The sequence below is a fragment of the Thermobia domestica genome, chromosome 12 (genome assembly GCF_964235325.1).
Source record: "Thermobia domestica chromosome 12, izTheDome1.hap1.1, whole genome shotgun sequence".
NCBI classification, from domain to species: domain Eukaryota; kingdom Metazoa; phylum Arthropoda; class Insecta; order Zygentoma; family Lepismatidae; genus Thermobia; species Thermobia domestica.
The window spans coordinates 41508812-41528489 of NC_137465.1; the positions used below are offsets into that span (position 1 = coordinate 41508812).

General features: G+C 36.4%; 1 protein-coding gene across 3 annotated transcripts in view; it reads left to right on the top strand.

Moving 5' to 3' along the window:
- LOC145666430 (uncharacterized) overlaps positions 1-19678 on the top strand; it is a 150275-nt gene that overhangs the window by 71234 nt on the left and 59363 nt on the right. For 2 of the 3 annotated variants that reach the window (XM_081733647.1, XM_081733650.1), the window contains exons 7-10: positions 3980-6299; positions 9830-9919; positions 13310-13441; positions 19174-19280. In XM_081733647.1, coding sequence (XP_081589773.1) covers positions 3980-6299; positions 9830-9919; positions 13310-13441; positions 19174-19280 — 2649 coding nt within the window. The remainder of the gene's footprint in view (positions 1-3979; positions 6300-9829; positions 9920-13309; positions 13442-19173; positions 19281-19678) is intronic. The other variant, XM_081733649.1, reaches the window with a different exon arrangement.

Consider the following 19678-nt stretch of genomic DNA (forward strand, 5'->3'; position numbering starts at 1 on the left):
AATGTGAATAACACAGAGAGTATTAACACCAAGGCAATTTATTTTCGTCATGTTTTATATTGATATTTTGTACACCTGACGCACGAATCATTTTTTGAAATGTCCCCCCGTGGCCTTGATGCAGGCACGAAGTCTGTCCGGCCAATGGCATTACGCATCACGTCCATGGGAAAATTGTTAACTGCTCGGATCAAGGATTATTCCAGACTGTCGACAGATGGATGCCGTTTATGGCAGACCTTTGCCTGAGGAACTGCCCAAAGTCTGTAGTCCAACGGGTTAAGGTCCGGGCTCCTAGAAGGCCAATCAGCGGTAGAAATTAAGTCGGGGACATTCCGTGCCAGCCAGTCCTGGGTTGTTTTCGCTTTGTGGCCTGAAGCGGAATCCTGCTGGAAGATCCACCTTTCTCCAGGGTACATGGTAGCAGACAGTGTTTTCATTATAAGTGTTAGCACTGTGTCCTGGTACACCTTGGCAGATGCTTTAACTCCTTGTTCGCAAAAATGCAGCTGGGTTGGGCCTGAGAGAAGCTCACTCCCCACCAAACCATCACTGAGGCAGGATGATGTGCTCTCTGAACCCGTGGAGCTGCAGTAGATGACGTGGCATACATGCGGTCATTTTGGGCGTTGTATTCCTGCTCAATTGTGAACACCTTTTCGTCAGTGAACAGAATCTTTCTGTGCAGATTGTTGGCGTAACGCCGCAACAGTTTCTTTGATTTAAGGATCCTCTGCGACATTAACGTTTGGGTCAGAAGGTGACCAGTCCGCCTCTTATACGCCCGTAGATGTAGGTCACTCCTGAGCACACGAGACATGGAATTTCTGCTTGTGTTCGAACAGGATTTCTTCGAATTTTTGCTGCGACTGCTTTCTGGACCTGCGGGGTTCGTACCGTTCGTGGTCTGCCACTCCTTGTACGGTCAGCTGCCGTTCCAGTCTCGGTGTATCGCTGTATGGCGCAATACACGAATCTCTTGCTGATTTGTAGGGGTTTCAGGAGGTAGAAAATCTCACCTGCTGTCTTCCCGACCTTGTGTAATGCAATTATTGCTACACGATTTTCGTAATCGCCCCACTTCATCAGAACTCAGTACAATATCAACATATGTCATGAACAGTCAAACACACACTACATGCATCTTCCGCTTTATACACAGATGGCAGCACTGTGCCACTCCGGATGCCTACAGCGCCACTCCAAACTTTGTGACAGTATTTATGATATAAATAGGTATTTTACGTAAGTACAACATTAAGATCAATATTTCGGAAGTAGTCAAACAGGAAAGGCTGAACAGAATATATGTATTTTTTAAATATCCTTCAATGTGAACAGAAAGTTTTATTACATGGAAGTCATACATTCTGCTTTATTATTATTATTATTATTATAGTAATATTAGTAATGACTTCTTAGAACTGCTCACAAGTGGCGAGTGACTAGTACGTTTACTTTTGTCGGTGTGTGTTAAGAATAAATAGTAAAATAGGGCAAAGAAAATTTAGGATGCAAACACGTACTATTTTTTTAAGGTCGTGTTTTGAGTAGCCTGTGGAAACAGTAAGAGTAATTTTGAGTAGAAGTTGAATTTGATATCTAAAATGACGTCTTTAAATGTTTAAGTGATTTAGAAAAGTCAGAATTTATTCGTATAGTGTAAAATAATTGTGTATTTCTTGTAGTGGTCATAGGAGATCAAGTTGGAGTTTAATAGAGGAATAGAGTGAGAATGTGATGCAGAAGCTAAGAGTATAATTCACAGAATAAGTGACGTGTTGTAGTATTGGTAGTAAATTACCTCTCCTGTAAACTACCTTTTTTGAATCATCTACTTACAAATACCTACCTGCACATAATTCTTATACTTGGCCTACGTTAAGTGAATGTTGAGCATAGATCATAAGCTGCTATCATTGTAGTCGAAACAACCTGTTCTGCTACGACAATCAGTCCTTGCCAAGTTAAGTGTAACAGTGTGTTCTAGCTTTAAATTCCGGTGGTGGCACATGTGATTCAAATTACATATATTCTGTTCAGAAAATAGCTCTTCTACACAACTAAACAAATACACACTGCCCACTCAATCATAATGTCATGCTAATATGACGTAGCTTTTACAGAATTTAGCAGAAATACTCTAACTTGCAGGAACATTAAATTTGCACATACTTTTCGTACTCATTGATGCAAGTTCTAATTCACTGGAGTTTCATAAACCCATCACAAGCTCTTTGTAATTTTTCCCAACATCAAGACGTAGACAGTACGCTTTCATACCTGGAAACAGTCCTCACCCCATTCAATGAAATCATGTTATTCCCCTTCGCCCCTTCAGAGATTAGTTTTCTCGAATTCACTCTTGAATGAACGACTTTTACCGTTGTCAATTTTTTAAATCTCTAGCACTTATCCCCTTCCCACAGAGCTCCCCCGTGGCTGAGCGGTTAGCGTACGCGCCTTTAGCGTGGGAGACACGATTTCAATTCCCGGCGGAGCTCAAGTGGTTCGGATTCCACGTTAATCAGTAGGTCCACGTCTCATATAGCCTCGCTGCTGAACGAGACGCTAAACTAAAATCACCTCACCTCTCCTTCCCACAATCCAAAGATTCATACCATTATGTCGGGGATTTAAGGTTGTGTCTGATTGGTCCCCTCCCCAAATAAAATAATAATAAATTGATTTTAAAATCCTTTTTTAGGGAGCACCTACGAGTTAGGCATAACAACTCATTCGGTCAAGGGGTTCCGAAGATACAAGGATTAACCAATAATATTTAGGTTTTATACCTGCGTATTACCCACGAGTCAATACTTTGCAAACTCTGTCTCTAACCTCACCCACACTGAATTCGCGAAGTGAAACTTAGTATTCCGTGAAACAAACATTTTCCATGTAGCGAAGTTTATGGCTTTATGACTATTGGTTCAAGTGAACCATGTAATAATTTTAAAATTTCACCTTTCTCCTTGAGCTGAAGTTCCCAGAAATTCGTGTATACAAATGAAGCAGACCTATACTAAATTTCATGTCTATGTATCGAACATTTTAACGGACATACAGAATGAAGTAATATGCGTTCTAACTCCCTAACCTTACCACGAGGATATATAACTTCCTCTAAGTGAGAATATATGGTTGGAAGGAAAATGTTCGTGTAAAATTTTGGATACTTACGTCAAGTAGGTTCGGAAATTTGATAAAGAACAAATACCTTCTTCTAACACCCTCTTTTCTCTTGTTAGTGATTGAATTTCATAGAACTTTTTTCTTATATGGAGATAAAATACATAAAATTTTAAGTTCTTAAACTGTTTAGAAAAATTGGTAGTAAGTGAATCAATAAGTTTAGACTTTCATAGATATAGATTAAGAGTAGATATTAGTCTAAATACTTCTACATTTCATTATGGTGGGCAAATATAAACACAACTACATTTTGTAATTGTGTTTTCACCAGTACTAGGTGATTAAATCCTATGGTAGATTTCTTGCCTATATTCCCAAAATCATCCCTTTTGAGCTTCTGATTGGTACCTTTTGTTGACACTGTGTTCACCAACGCTACCTTGCTCTCTAGCTGAAGCAGCTTGCTCAAAATTGAAATCTGATAAACAAAATTTCGAAGAGCGTCAGATATAGAGCAAGTATTCAATAGAATACTTACCACTGATCGTATTCTGCTCAGCAAAGTTTTATTCTTTATGTTGAACTTACAACATTCAGACATATTTCACCCATAAGACAATTAGTGTCTATTGTGGAATACCAAAATGCACGTAACATTGAAGAGAACTGATCATCGTGAATCCAGTATTACAATTTCAAGTTTGGTTCTTGTAAAACAAATTAATCCGATATATCTGACGGAATACTTTACTTACCTTTGTGTTAGTTTTTGTAGAAAACGTCTCTGTACGTACAAAATATTACTACTGCATTTCTTTTTCTAAGTAATTGTGTCTGTTTTCAGATTCAGTGTATCAGACGTAGGAGGGAGCACAGAGTTACCAACCAAAGAAGAAGAAGTGTCGTCAACTGCAAGGAAACGAAAGACTATGGAATCGCCGCCAGAGAGTCCATTATCTGCCCGCAAGTTATATAAAGAGGATAACGACGATGATGATGAATTACAAGAAATACAAGTCTCAAAAGTAACGAAACATTCCGAAGATTTACATGTTTTGAAGGAGGAAATTGCCATGACAAAATCACACGATGTACAAATAGATACGTGTTCTAGTCAAAGTGGCGTACTAAAAGACGTGGAAAGTGTCAATAGGGCAGTTCTTTTAGAGGATGAATTAGATCAAGAAACACAAATAAGCTCTGTTGGAACAGAAAGTGAACAAGTTCCTCGGACTGCTGACGAAAATCGTCAACCAGCAGCTGATACTTCATCTATAAGGACAGAAGTTTCAAAAGAAATGGACGTCGTAAATGCTGATGACAGTTCAGCTGTTGGTGATAAGGTAGCCGAATTAGATAATGAAGTAGACTCTGAGAGTGTGCAGCTGTCGCCTCCACATACTGTTTCTGGTGTTTGTGATGATAAAGAGGCTTCGGAAAGTGTACAGATGGTTGAAGATGTTTCTAATAGTGATGTTGGTGCTACTCAATTGACCGTTACAAGTCAATCTAGTGACGTTCAAGAAGATTCAGGTCGTGAAAGTGCTGAAGGAACGAAGGAAGACACTAGCTGTGAAATCAATGCCAGTAGAGAAAAGGATCCATTGTTATCAAGTACTCAGACTTTATTGGATGACGGTGTTTGTGATAGTGCCGGTCAGAAAGATTCTCTCGGTTTAAGTGTGCTCACGTCAGAAAATTTGGAATCAGATAGTGTTGGTCAGGATGATGTTCTTAATGTTCGTGTCCAGACTCCATCTAAAGACGTAGTATCGGGAAGCGCAATAGAGATGGAACCTTTAGACACGATAATTGCATCGCAAGATGACGCATCCAATAGTTCACGTCAGAAAGAACCTCTACAGTTGCATGACTTGACACAATCTCATGATCTTCCGTACAAATCGACACAACAGTCTCAAGATGAAGAAAGTGCTGATGATGATGACATTGAAGTAGTAGAAGTGAAACCTGGTAAGAGCACAAGAGATACGTATAGTCAAAGTCTTAACATGTCACAGGGATGGTGGAAAGTGTCACAAGAGGGTGCAAGTAATAGAGACGATATAAAAGTTGTTGACATTGAAGACGATACAAACGATGTGCAGTCGCAATCCGATAGTAATTTTACTTTACATTACACTCCGTCTCAGTCAAATATGACGCAGTCACAGACTCAGGTTTCTCAAAGTGTGAAAGACGCTGTTGTATCTTCTGCCAGTGATCCATCTAGTAATAATCCCAGATCTAGTTCTCAGGAGGAGAATAATACGCAGATGCATGGCAATGGGAATGAGCAGTTTGCTAGAAGTGAATCTCAAAGCGGTCCTCCTCCTGCTATTGCTATTTCCCAGCTGAAAGAGCGTGCATTGGCTTTGCGTGAAGCTATGCAACAAGCGACAGAAAATAAGAACAGACAATCGAGTTTTAATGAAGACGAAGATAACATTCAAGTAACATCTGTTTCACAGCAGACGCCCTCACCTCTTACCCAAGAAATAAGCACTGAAAGTCAGCCGACAGGAACGAAGGATGATCCAATTGAGATTCAACCGGAGAAGAAACAAATAATGGAAGTGAATTTGGATGATGAGGATGATGATGAACCCACTGCAGTACCAGCAGTACCTGAACAGAGGCAGCCTCGTATGTTCGATTTCCGGAAACAATTTCCACCTAGTAGCGGTTACCCTTGTCCTCCACTGACTCCCCATGCTGTAACTGAGTCATTATCAATGTTAAAACATTTAATGAATGTTACTCAGAAAGAACAAAGTAATAATTTGAATTCTCAAGAACCACGATTATCAGATAGATACGCTCAATTCGGTACTTCCACAGATGATGTCAGATCTATGCCGTTTGAAGGTGTTAGTGAGGCAAACATAAGAGTTATGTCTACTCAGTGTTTTAGTGAGACAGTGGTGCAGAGGACTGGACGATTCGGAAGAAATAGAGTAATGACACAATCCCATACTGTTTCCCAGATGAGTATGCCCGTTAGTTCTTCTGATACCATGCCCAGTTCCAAACGAAGCAGGGATGACCAAGTAGTGTTAGTGGCAAGTGACAGTGAAGATGAACAGGCGCCTCAAAGAAGCCGAGGTCATAGGAGTCCAGATGTGGAGCCATATGATGGAAGACATGCTCAGATATCTTCTACGGTAAGTATGGAGAGTAATTTTATTACTTTTTATGCGAAGGGTTATTAAACGAAATTCCGAGAGAGTTGTAAACTTAGTTTCATTCTAAAGATTTTTTTTTTTTTTTTTTAATAGTGTCAAAGTCAAACCAATTTTCAAGTTTCTTGTACTCCCAAAGTATTACAACAGAAATTGTCAGGAAAGGCAACTGAAAAACTACTGTGATCATTAAAATTGTAAGATCTTAGAGAATTCCATCTCCTATTATTTTCTTTTCGAAATTGCCATTGGTGCTTGGGTGATTTCATTTAATTCGTCAAATAAATATTGATACCTGGTATCCTGTTTTATAAATAAACAAAGTGTCTTCTGGATACCACTAATGTTTGGTGAATTTCAAGTTAGTAGATCGTAGTTTTAGTTCTATAGTTTTTCGAAACTACTAGTGGGTTACAGTTTATAGTGTAAACATCGTATCTGCGGATTTTCTCGAGGTTCTCCCGTTTCCTTCCACAGTATCATTCCATCATTATTTCATAATCATTCACGTTCATTAATCACGCGTCTTCCTTAGCTTAAAGAGCATAATGGTGGAACGTAAAACTAGACAATTCATTTCATTTGTATTGCTCATGGATTACCTGTGCCACGCTGTTTGTATGTCACATTGCTTTTTAAATAAGTTCGCAAAAGCTTATTTCGTAGATTTCAACTTCAGAAAACTTATTCTCAAGAATAAAAACAAAGAATTGTACATTGAAATAGCGAAGTGAAATATTAGCATTGATAATCAAAGAACACATTCAAGAGACAAAGTTTAATTAATTAGGAGTATCAGGCCTTTCAAAACCTTTAAAGAATTCAAAACATACAATTGACACTAATAGAATGATAATAAATAAATAAATAAATAAATAAAAACAACAACTTCAGAAGTCGAAAGTCAAGTATTTGACCCATTCTTTATTAAGTACAAAATCCAGTCTTCCTTTAGGCAGATTAAACAAAACATATTTTCCACTGTTTCTAAACTTCTGTACTTGGAAAGAAGCTGGATAAAGTGATAGCTTTTACATGTGATAGTTGATGAAGTATACTGTCTCTTAGAAAGGTTCACAAATTTTATTTTACCATTTGGGCCAGTTCTTTATAATTTCTAGTATCCTCATTTACTTTTTCCTGCTTCTTGTTTTTATGTTTCTAGTATTAACACATTAAAGGCCAATAATGGAAAAAATACTTGGGACGTCTTGAAGTAAATAGTGGTTTTGCAATATACTGTAACTAGTTTTAAGAAAGGAATATTAAATAATAATGAAAAATGTACCCTTTTAACGTAACCAATAAATAATGTTGCGTTTACGCATCGTTGACCTTTGAACTGAGCACTATTTTGAAAATACGAAAATGTTCTCTGATTTTAGAAATACGGAATAAGATTAAACTAACTCTACTGAGCTGCAACAATTGGAAGATTTTATTTCTGGTCTGAAAATATATTTATATTAAGATAACTGTAAATCCATGATAAAACTAGAGGCAATTTATGAATAAATGACTTCTCTCACTTCACCTTATATTAACGCACTTTTATTTTTGTACTATGTTAGTTTTAATAATACTCGTACCATCTAGTGAATCTGAAATTTGCACAGCAGCGTATATCTTGAAAACCATTCAATAGTAAAATCGTTAAATAGTGGTCAATAACTTACCGGTATTTATTGCGGAATGACATAGAGCAGTGTGAATGCAGTGGAATGTTACACTTGTAACAAAGATAAATTGTCTGAGAATGATAGACACTACATTTGCATTTGTTCTGAGGGTGAGAGATTACAGCATGCGTAACATTGTCGTACTGCATTGTAGTAAGCAGCTTCCTTGAAAATGAATGGTCTCCCAGAATTGATCTGAGTACTTTCTAATCTCATTTTTACATTTGTAGTAGATTGAAATACTAGTCATTGAGATTCAGAAAACTAATGACAAAACTATTGTGGGCCTAAAATTTAGTTGGAATTCATTTTTCTCATTTTACACTTACAAGAGGGTACAAGTATATTTTCAAAAACGTGTTTGAATAAGGTCACTATCATTTTCTCTCTATGATATTCTGTAGTTATTCAAATTCTTATAATCAGATTTATGCAGCGTCGTTGTAATGAAGCTCGACTGTTCCAATATTTCCATTAAAATTTGTACCACGTTTGGTTGCTGGATTGAGAATTCTTTCTAACTGTACAGACTACTGACTTACAGTTGGGTCAGCATTTACAGAATTCGTTGTGAGTGTAACAGAATTGTTACTCCACTGCACAATAAACAACATTCTCCGGACAAACGGTTCGCTCTTTTTCTTCGCAATGCCCTTCAGATCCGGAATCGAGTAACCATGTAATATATTCTATTAAATTGTACCTGTTGTAAAATACTTCCTTTCACTTAACACTGATTAGGGATTACCAAAACCGAATCCTGAAATACTCGGGTTCTGGAAACACGATTCAAGGTTCTGAAACGGTATACGATTCTCGATTCTAGATTTAAAAAAAAAATATAATCTAGATACACACTTCATCAGAATATAAAGTATATTAAAACGCAGTTGGTCCAATATAAAATGAAAATCAGGTCAGGGAACAAATAGAATAAGTCAATATTATTCAGATTCAGAATTTTTTTTATTGTTACCTAATCTCCGCACATGCTTAGCTAACTATCGAACACTTGTTTAAAAAAAAAAATGACGAAACTAAGGAGACCTTGATAGTTTACTTGCCAAGTTCGCGGTATTGTCACTCTTAGATCTATCGTGGTGCTCATTGTCAGGTTTTCCACTGCAGCATATGTTACTGAAGCAATGAGCACTATGAAAAAACGATTTACTATATTGTGCACAACACTACGTGTAAGATTTTTGTTAAATTATGGAAAGGTGAAAAACTGTATTTCTGTAAATAGTACATTGAAAATCATAAGAATGAATTAATATACACTATATTTTGTACATTTGAAGATCACTGTAAGAATATTTAATAAACACTGAAAAATCTTTTTTTTTTCTTCACATAATTAAATGTACATATTTAGAGCAACATTGACGCCACAGGAAGCATTCTTGTGGCAAACCAAAAGTTTCACAATTAAAGTAGACTTAGTGTTAAATAATGAAAAGGTATTTGTCATTAATTCAGATATCATTCTTGACGCCAAACAATGTTGAAAATAATGTTGCGTTTGCGGAACGTTGACCTTTAATGAGTTAGTGACCAGAACATTTCACGTAATTTGTAAAAATTATTTAACATAATGTAAAAATGTAAAATAATGTAATGATGTAAAAATTATTTAACAGAGTTTGAGATTAGTATTCCTGAAAACACACTTGTTTTCTGAGGCACCAAACTGCAAGGAAACAGACATGATTTAATAATTCGTTCACGCTTACTGTCAAGGTCTTTTAGCTATTGAGATATTTTGTTTGAAGTGTGATTTTGCTTTTGTAGTCTTTAGTGATTTTTTTTTTTTTAAATATTATTATTTTCCAGCAGGAGGGTCAGCGTCCACTTAATGAAGTTACCATGGCTCCCCAGAGTGACGTTTCTCGAGTAAATAATTCTCAGACTCAGTTAGTGGAGGTAAGAACATTAATGTGACTGTCACCAATCTCATTTTGCGAGATAAGTAATAATACTACTGTTTTTCAGCACTCAGTTAATGCTTTACCTCGTGAAAGTTTTCATAGAGTTTTCATTCATAGAGTTTTTGTACTTGTTTGTATGCTATTTGTAAAACAAATATTCTAATGATTTAGCTTATTTTTAAATGATGTTACAGGTTGGTTTTACGCCGTAAAATGTAGTCAGCTACGAACTTGCAACGGAATTTTCCAAACTAGAACACAATAATACACTGAGCAAAGTTATGTGATAATATCGACGGTGTTAAGGTAAAACGTCGTAAGCCTCATTTCTAGCTTTTTTCGGGAGAAAAAAAAAAAAAAAAAAAAACTTCCATTTACATCCTTGCAAGACACAAGTATAAAAAGTGGTTTATTTGCCTTAATACACACAAGCTTACAATATTGTAAAGTACCCAAAATCCTTACATGTATTTTGTAAATTTATTTTGTTTATTGTAAAACAAGGAAGCGATATTCAAACTGCTTAGGAAAATTAAAACAGATAACGTAGGCATCACACCACAATTATAGGAAGTTTTCCTATACGGAAATAACAAAGTAAGGCATTTCATAAGGAGACCTGAGCTAAGCTCTACGCTACAACCAGGAAGCATCTGAATCCCGGAAAGGGGTTGTGCTAGTTAAGGACGGAGAGTAGACTGGGGAGTTGGAATTAAGATCGGATAGTGAAAATACATTGATTGGAGATTATCAAAGCTGAACTACCTCTGAGTATTACATCTACTTTACGATGTTGGATAGTCATAATGGTTAAGTTTCTGTGCCATTACGATTTAGTAGATTTTTATAGTTAAAACCATTTCGAGTCCTGACAGCTTGTGGTGTGATGTCGAAAATATCCAAAAGAAATTGATTATTTCATTTCTTATCCTAAGAAGATTAGTTAAATTCATCCTTGAGTTGTCTAAATACACGGTCTTATAAATTTCAGATGAGCTACGTTCTGCCCCCAAGTATAAAAAGTTTCTAAGATACTAAGTCATTCCAGTTAGAAATTTGTAGCACACGTTAATATTTTTCTCACCTATGGCCTGACCTATAGTGAGCTGAATAAGAAAAATCCACATTTTCAATTTTTTGAGGGTTCCGACCTTTTACATTAACACCATCGACATGTTAAAATATTATGTAACAGTTTCAATAACGCAATATATAAGCATCAGAAAGAGACAAACTACAGGATAGAGTGGGAAGGAGCAGAAGTCATGGAAGCAGAGAATAGAACATCGGTGAGAAAATGGAAAGAAACCAGGGAAATTATGAAGGTAGGAGACAAGATGAATTGGAATGCAGGATTCGCGATAAAGAATGGAAGATGATTCTACTAAAAGAAGAAAGAAAGAGAACAAATTTAATAAGGGAAAATAACAAAGATAACTAGAAGACAAAATGTATCAAGCGAAAGATGATCACTCCCAAGCAGCCGGAATGAGTGGAAGTCTGATGAAGACACAGTTATTGTGTTGAAACTGTTACATGATTTTTTTTTTCATGTTATTACACTGCCTTGCTCTGTGGGGCCGCGCTGACTCAGTGGTAGTGTGTTCATCTCTGGCTCATGAGGTCCTTGGTTCGATCCCAGCTCGCGCCAAGTGAACTTTGTGGTAGACAAACACCGTGTGCATGAGTTTTCTCAGAATTCTCCCGTTTCCTCCCACTTTCTTCATTCCTCGATTTTCATTCCTCTTATCATCACCATCTCCATTAGCCTAGCCGGCATAACCGTGGAACGTAAAACCTATAAGATTTCTAAAAAGAAAAGAAGCCTTGCTCAGTGTGTTATTGTGTTTTAGTTTAACAATATAGAAACAAAACCTGATATAATAGAAATTTTCCACTGTTATAGATTTACTTTTGTATATCACTAAGCATAGTGTGTTAAAAAAAAAGTATATTGTCTGATTTTAACTTTGTGTTTATTATATAACCTTCATCCCAGTAACTATATAAAAGTTCTTATTTCTGTTTGCATAAAAAGGCACTAAAATACCGTAGGGATAGATCTTTGAAAATTTTTTGAATATAACCATTTAAAAAAGATTTAAAAAAAAATTCATTCGTGTTCACAGTACAAGCTCCTTTTTTTTCTATTCTAAATTAAGGGGCAAACAGAAAACCAAAATACATATGAAATATTATGGGGAAAGTTTGGTGTTTTCGCTCTATATGCCATTCATAATGAATATGTATGAGATGTTACATACATTTAAACTTAATCATAACTCAAAATAATAACTTTCAAGATAATTTATACACACATTTCTTCGTACAAGGTCTTAAGGCGGCAGACTACTAAATATTTTTGAAAAACTAATAATTTTTCTTTTGCCCATTTTTCGTAAGTGGAAAGAGGTAATAAAATGTAACTTACTACAATAATAGATAATGTTATTCTACACCCGAAAATACGAATTGGAAGAATTTTCAGTGTTGCCATCCATAGAAATTACAGGATGACCAGAATTTGAATTATTCAAAAATCTAGATTAAGGCAGCGACTAGAAAAATGAACTCAACGGTAATTGATGACTTATCATGCTGTCTACCTTTCTTGTTTACTACTTTTTAAATAACATTTCTATTTATTTTATAAAACTTACATAAATTATTACAAAATAAATAAGTTATTACAAAATAAGTAGAAACAATTTTTAAAAAGTAGTAAAGAAGAAAGGTAGACAGCATGATAAGTTATCAATTACCGTTGAGTTCATTTTTCTAGTCGCTGCCTTTACCTAGATTTTTGAGTAATTCAAATTCTGGTCACACTGTAATTTCTATGGATGGCAACACTGAAAATTCTTCCGATTCGTATTTTCGGGTGTAGAATAACATTATCTATTATTGTAGTAAGTTACATTTTATTACCTCTTTCCACTTACGAAAAATGGGCAAAAGAAAAATTATTAGTTTTTCAAAAAATATTTAGTAGTCTACCCCCTTAATTTTGCAAAGATTAAAGTGTGCATCACTAGTGTGGAACATCGTAGCAGGAGTAAATACTTTCCAAGCTAGATCAGAGATTCATTAAATTCTTGTACTTAAAATTAAACTCGATTTTCCAGTTTATTCCTGCGAAAAATAGGTAATATTTTTATATCTTTACTGAAAAGTAGACACGTAATAAATGATTAAACACTAGTTAAAACTTTGAAAGCAATAAATTGTCCTGCAAATATTTGGTTCAAACTGTTCATTGAGCGTGGTAGTGTTACAAGACAAGGAAAGTTACTGTGCTATATGTAATAGATTTATGCTAGGTTGGATTAAGTAAAATCTTATTACGTTCATATGTTAAAGGTGTTACGATCTTTACTCATTTCAGTCTCAGCAGCAAGACAGGCACCCAGATAATCGTGAACACCCACCTTACGAGGATGATGCTAATGTGTTTTGCAGAGTACAAAGAGAATGGGATTCGATCCAGCACAAATACGTTATTACTAAAGTTCTCAAGGCAAGTTCAGTTTATTTATCGTGATCATCAATTGGATACTTCTTGAACATAAATGTAGATAATTAATTTACCTATTCATATATACATAAAATATGAAATTGAATGTAGGTAAGTATGCAAGGCGTTGATTATAACAGCGATCCGTACTCATATCACATTAACTAAAAGTTATACACGAGTGAGCTCGCTTCGTTTAGTGTTGAATTCTCTTTATATGAAAGGACCAAGATGTATGTTAGTGATGTAGTTAGTGTTGTCATTTAGAAACTAGTGAGTGCACTAACATGGCGCTTAAACACCAACAAATAGAATTGTATCCGTGGATTCTATTCATACAAAATATATGATGATTTGATTCTATATAATACTTTCGTAGAAGGTAGTAAAATAGCTGTCCCTTTTTGTTTCGAGAATGGGGAAGGGGGGAACACTTAGGGATTAAAAGAAGAAAGATTAGTTGTAGCATTTTGTACAACTGAAGAGCAAAAAATGTTAAACTATTAATATTGTTTTTGCATTTTGAAAAATACGAAGATTAGTGCTTCAAGGAAGAGCGTTCATACCGGTCCTTTTATTTATTTGCTATTAAGTCATTTTTTGCAATTTGACGGATCTGAGGAGATGCAAATTGATTGTATAAGAGCCTTCAGCGCCTCGTGCATAGGGTCTTGTTCCAGGTCGCTGTTCCCTTTTCTCTCTGCTGCCTCTAAGTAATCTTAACACCTAAGTTATAAACTAGGACGTTTATATAATTGTTAGTTCTCATCTGAAGTTGAAGTTCCGCTGCTAGTAACGATTTTAGTCTCGACCAGTGTAAACTCTGCCCTAGTCACAAATTCTTGTAAGATTTTAGAGAAACAGAAATCACAAGAACTTGAGATTTACAATTGTAGTTAGTAACTTTTTAAAAGCTAATAGAATAGTAGTTCTGATAAATAACTTAAGAGCTAGTAGAGTAGTAGTTTTGATAAATAAGCCCCTTTTACTGGACTGCTCAATATGACCATACCACTGGATGACGGACCGTACAGTGTCGTTCGACGTTAGTTCAACACTGGAGCACGATAATGGATGAGGAATTGTGTGTGTCGACGGTATCTGCTTCCGTTGATCTAGAACTGTAAACGACTGAGGCTACAATGGATGTGTGAATACTGTTGCTTGCGTACTTAGTGGCAGATTATTATAGTTTCGCATAAATCCCTGTGCAACTGTCCTACAACAATGGCCCATACATGTTAGACACTGTCATGGTGAGCGCAGAATGCTAGAGTAAATTGCCAAACGTTCTCGCGACTAAATGGCACGTGTGATTGTGTAGGGTGCCGTTGGATACTATACGTGAGCAATGTCAACGGTGACTACTATATTAGGGAAGTTACGGACCGTAATCATACCGTTCTTCAATCCGGGACTATATTTGAGGGTAAATTGCTCTGCAGTATGCATTCTGGAAAGTGTGGAAACCTTCTTAGGAACGACCGGTATCGTTGCTTTTCTGGTCTTCATAGTCGCCTGACCTGTTCCCCATTAATATTTGTGGGCTGTGATTGGTCGGTATCTCCTTCGTCACTTTCTTCAATAGACAAGTTGGTACAGTTCTGAAATTGTTATCATTTTTATAAAATAATGTAACGAATCTGTGATATATTTCATTATATTCATCTATCTATTTTTAGATGTTGCAGTTTTTACAAGCAGCAGTGAATGTTATTATTTTCGACCTTTCTCGATCTATACTACATCTCATTCATTGTCAATCCACTATTCGAGCTCTCTTTCCACTATATCACATCATAGTTGTTGCATACATGTTTTCTGCAAGTCATCTCTCCTCTCACCAGTGCTTTCTCCTATCTAAATATCCAACCATCTTTAACCTGACCACATGTGTTTCCGTGATAACATCCGAATACATCTTCAGATATTGCTTTAACGTATGACCGAACATTTCCTTTTCTTATTTCTTTATTTGCATATAGTGATGACAAAATGACTATTTTGAAAGCTCAGGGACAAATGTAGTTTCTTCATGTCCCTTCTTCTCGTGGAACAATTAATTTTGTTTTTCTCATACTTCTATAAATATGAATTAAATAAAACTCAAGAATGAATAATGTGCAATTAAACTTCCACAAATTCTGTTGTGCGTAGATAATTTAGTGTCCATATTAATGAACACCTATGACGTTTGAATTAGGTATTGGATGATAAAAGTTTTTTTGTAACTGCTTGTATCATTGACACTGTATCTGTAGAACTTAAAGGGTGAAAAAATCTTGTTTATTTATTCTTGTTGTATGATCTATATGTTTCAACCATCATAGTGGTTATTAGTTTTAAACACCGGGTATTTCAAGCACAATACGAGTTGTACAGGCTCTGTTCTGAATGGCTGAACACGAACTTTAAGATTAAAAATCAGTGGATAAGATGATGATTTGTATCATAGTTTTAGCGCACCATCACAGTAAATCAGAGACGTTGGTTCGATTCGTGATTCAGTTGCATATTTTTTATTCTTTTAATTTCGTTATACAAATAGTGCAATTTATTTATATTTTATTATATATGTTGTTCCGCGTATATGTGAATAAATTGTAGTTTGAGATTGCTCTATTTGTCACTCCTGGTTCCGAACGAGTCCGACGTGATTTCCATTGCAGAAGCTCCTTTAAAGAACTACGAAGGAGAGCTTGTTTCACTCTCGTTTACAGCTTTCTACAGTCCACTCACAGTTGTTACACGCCTCTTGACCGAAATCCTTTTAAACAGTCGTCAAAATCCACAAAAGGCCATTGGTCTGGAGACTTCACATGTATCTCGTTTAAGGGTATGGCCTTCATTCCATTAACCGCCTGCCTATCCTAGTAGAATGTTGATCTCGTTTCCGTAAATTTCTGGTATCTCTTACTCATAGATTGGCCTCAGGGTCTCCTACATGTAGTACTCAGAGTTGATTTTGCTATTCCTCATCCAGCGAATTTTCAATTTGTCTCAGTGACAGTAGCCGGGAACCACAATGAACCCTGTCGAGGAAGCTTCTTTGCCTGTTCGGACCCACATTGTGAAGCGCTTCGCGCGTTTTTCTCCGTGCTTTGATGGCTTTTGATTTTCCAGATTCCGCTCGTTCAGCTTTCAAGCATTACACTGATATTTCCGTCGTCGGGCATCGGTGACTGCTAGCCTTGAACATCTTTTCAAGATTTAGCCGTTGACAGTTTCCAAAGGCACATTTAGACGATTTGCTATCTGTCTCCGGTTTGATTTAATTTGAGTTGGTCCTCTTCAGCACATATAGGCACAAGGGACCTCCATCATCTGTCTTCGGGTCAGAGGATTCTCATGAATGGCCGTTCTGCTATGTTTTACTGTATACAGCTTGAGGGTTATGCACGGGCGTGTTCTTGTCCCCTTTATTCAAGAATCAAACCGAACGTTGGGAAACCTTATACTTTTCGATCGCATTCTGGATTAAAGTCAGACTAATATCACAACTCGTGCTCTTTCTTGGAACACAAAACTTGACTCGTAAAGGGTTACAACATAAAAACTACTGTTTTGGCAGTATTTTCGACTCAGTGAGAACAAACACTGGGGAAAGTTAAACAAAGTACTCCAGAAACCAGATGAGTTTTGGCAAGGGTTTCGACCCAGCGAGATAACACACACTACAGATTGACGCGTCTAAGATCGTGCGAGTTCATTCTGCGCGTGTGGAGGAAGGAGTCGCGTTTTGTTAAATATACGTAGGACAGCCATCTGCACGTAAGTTTTGGCACAAAAGAATCCGGAAACATATATATATTCGGGGTAAATTTGACACTTGTGGGTGGAAGTAATAAACAAGGAAAAGCTTCTTCAAACCAAATTGTATTGACCTCATGGAAAGTGTACAGAATAAAGAGAACCAGACAAAGCAAAATCACTCAAAAAAAAAAAAAAAAAAAAAGTTTGCGTCCACAAGGCGGCTCCAAAATCTGGAGCAGAAAGCCTTCACGGTATCCCGAGGGAGAGCTGCAAATGCCTCATAAATCCGGTCGATTAGCTGGGTCTTCGTGGTGCAGGCAGTGCGGTTGGTTAGTTGCTCTACCACGCCCCACACATAATAATCCATAGGATTGCAATCAGGGAAGTTTGGGGGCCAGATGTCGGGACAGGTGAAGTCATAAAAATTGCCAGACAACTACTTCAGGGTCTTCCTATCAGTATGGCAGGGAGCAGAGTCTGGCTCTCAAGGTCCTTGTTCAAAGCCAACTGCATGGTTGACGGGGCAACACCCATTTTTCGCGCTAGAGCCCGGATTCCCTTACATGGATCCTCCTTCACATTCTCCTGCAATTCTTGCATGAATTCCTGTGTGCGGCGGCAATCAGACCGTCTTCTGTGCGCTTTTCTCGCAGCCACGGCTTCGTAATCCCTGTTGCACTTCTGCATTTCACTTCGTATCGCTTTCACAGTGTTTAAGGAGCACTGAGCGGCTGTCGTGATTTCAGAATTTGGATGTCCAGCGCGAATCATCGTGATGCACGTAACTCCTTTCCAATATTCTGGTGGCTTCCACTGGTCCATTGCAGCTCTGTGCGACTTCACAGCTGTATCTGAAACCAAAGAGAAGAAATATGTGTGAACGCAAGCAACACCCTCTGCAAGCAACACCCTCAAACCAGATGTCAAATTTATTCCGAACACCGTGTATATATATATATCCGCACGGAAGTAGAAATCCTTATTTTCATGAAACTGGTTTTTCCATACTACATGAAACAAGTATAGAATATTTTTATTAAAACAGTGCGTGGGTCTATCGTAGGTCTAAGAAAGTGGATCCGCACAATGTGCGTGTTTTGAAGCTGTAGTGAGCGTGAAAAATGAAAAATTCTAGCTTGTGTAATACAGAAAAGCTACCCGCACGATCGTGCGGGTTCGGGTGGAAAGGAATATAAATACTTTTAGAAAACAGTGAAAATTGTGAAATTATTATCACACAACACTGAAAAATAAGTGCCCTAGAAGTTCCTTCGCTGACGAGTCTATCAGATCGAGAACAAAACTAGAAAGAGAAGTTAAAAAAATAGTTACGAAGTGTTTAAGAGGGCGCCATATTGGAGTACAGAGTAATAGTAATAATTTATACCAGTGGTATGAATTAAGCCTTTATCATTTCATACCATTAATTGAAACTGGATAAAGGCCATTATGAATAAACTGGATCATGTACTGAATATGTAAGGTAAACTTCTGCTGCAAATGGTTTGACTGCAAATATACATTTAATCAAATGCTTTTTGTATATTACAACTATATCTCTGAATTTTGCTTGTATCAATCAATGCAAAATCGATTATCGAGCAATGATACAATCACAGATAATCTGTAGTGAAAGTAAATTTTATATTATCAGTGTTGAAATATCTTTATGTATCAGGAGAAAGCCAATATTCAGATTCATATTTCTAGCATTACTTAACCTTGATACAATTACTTAAAAATGTTTGAGGCATATAGTATTCATTTCTGTTGTTGCAAAATGGTTTATATTATAGAAATGTTGAATTTGTACTTGTTTTGATATAATGATAATTGTAAACGATTTACTAAAAAAATGATTTACTGCTACGATCTTAGTTAATCATTACTATCGTATAAAATGCAAAATATGATTCATACAGAATGTAAGTTGGTAACCAGAAAATAAATGCAGATGTAATTTCAGTCGTTTGTGATTTCAGATATATGAGGAATTACCAGCACCGTCACAATCAAATAGGTATTCTACAGTGTCTAAGCTTTCCAGCACCGATTCTGGAACACTGGCTGATGTTTCATCGTTAGGAAGGTAAGAGCTTATTTCTGCATTCAAATTTCTAAAATAATTGCAATATTTATAGCCAAAACTTTGATCTGAGAGGTACAGCTTTGAGAGATTGAGAGAATTCTTATGATGTAGAACTCATAGGACAATCATTTACTTTCTGTTAATTTGAAAAATCCAGTTTTAGTATTACAAGAAGTTGTGAAATGTCCTTCAGAAAATTAGAAAATTTCCAAACACTTGTTTATAAACAATTTCCGATTTACCATTCACAACTTCAACATTATTTTCACAACGTCTCTTGAGCACCTCGGACCCTTCGATGGGTAAAATTGGACTGGTTACTAAAATTACTAAGAAGTTACTTTTCAGTCGAACATAACTTTATCTTGATAGTTGTGTTATCCATAGTATCTCAATAT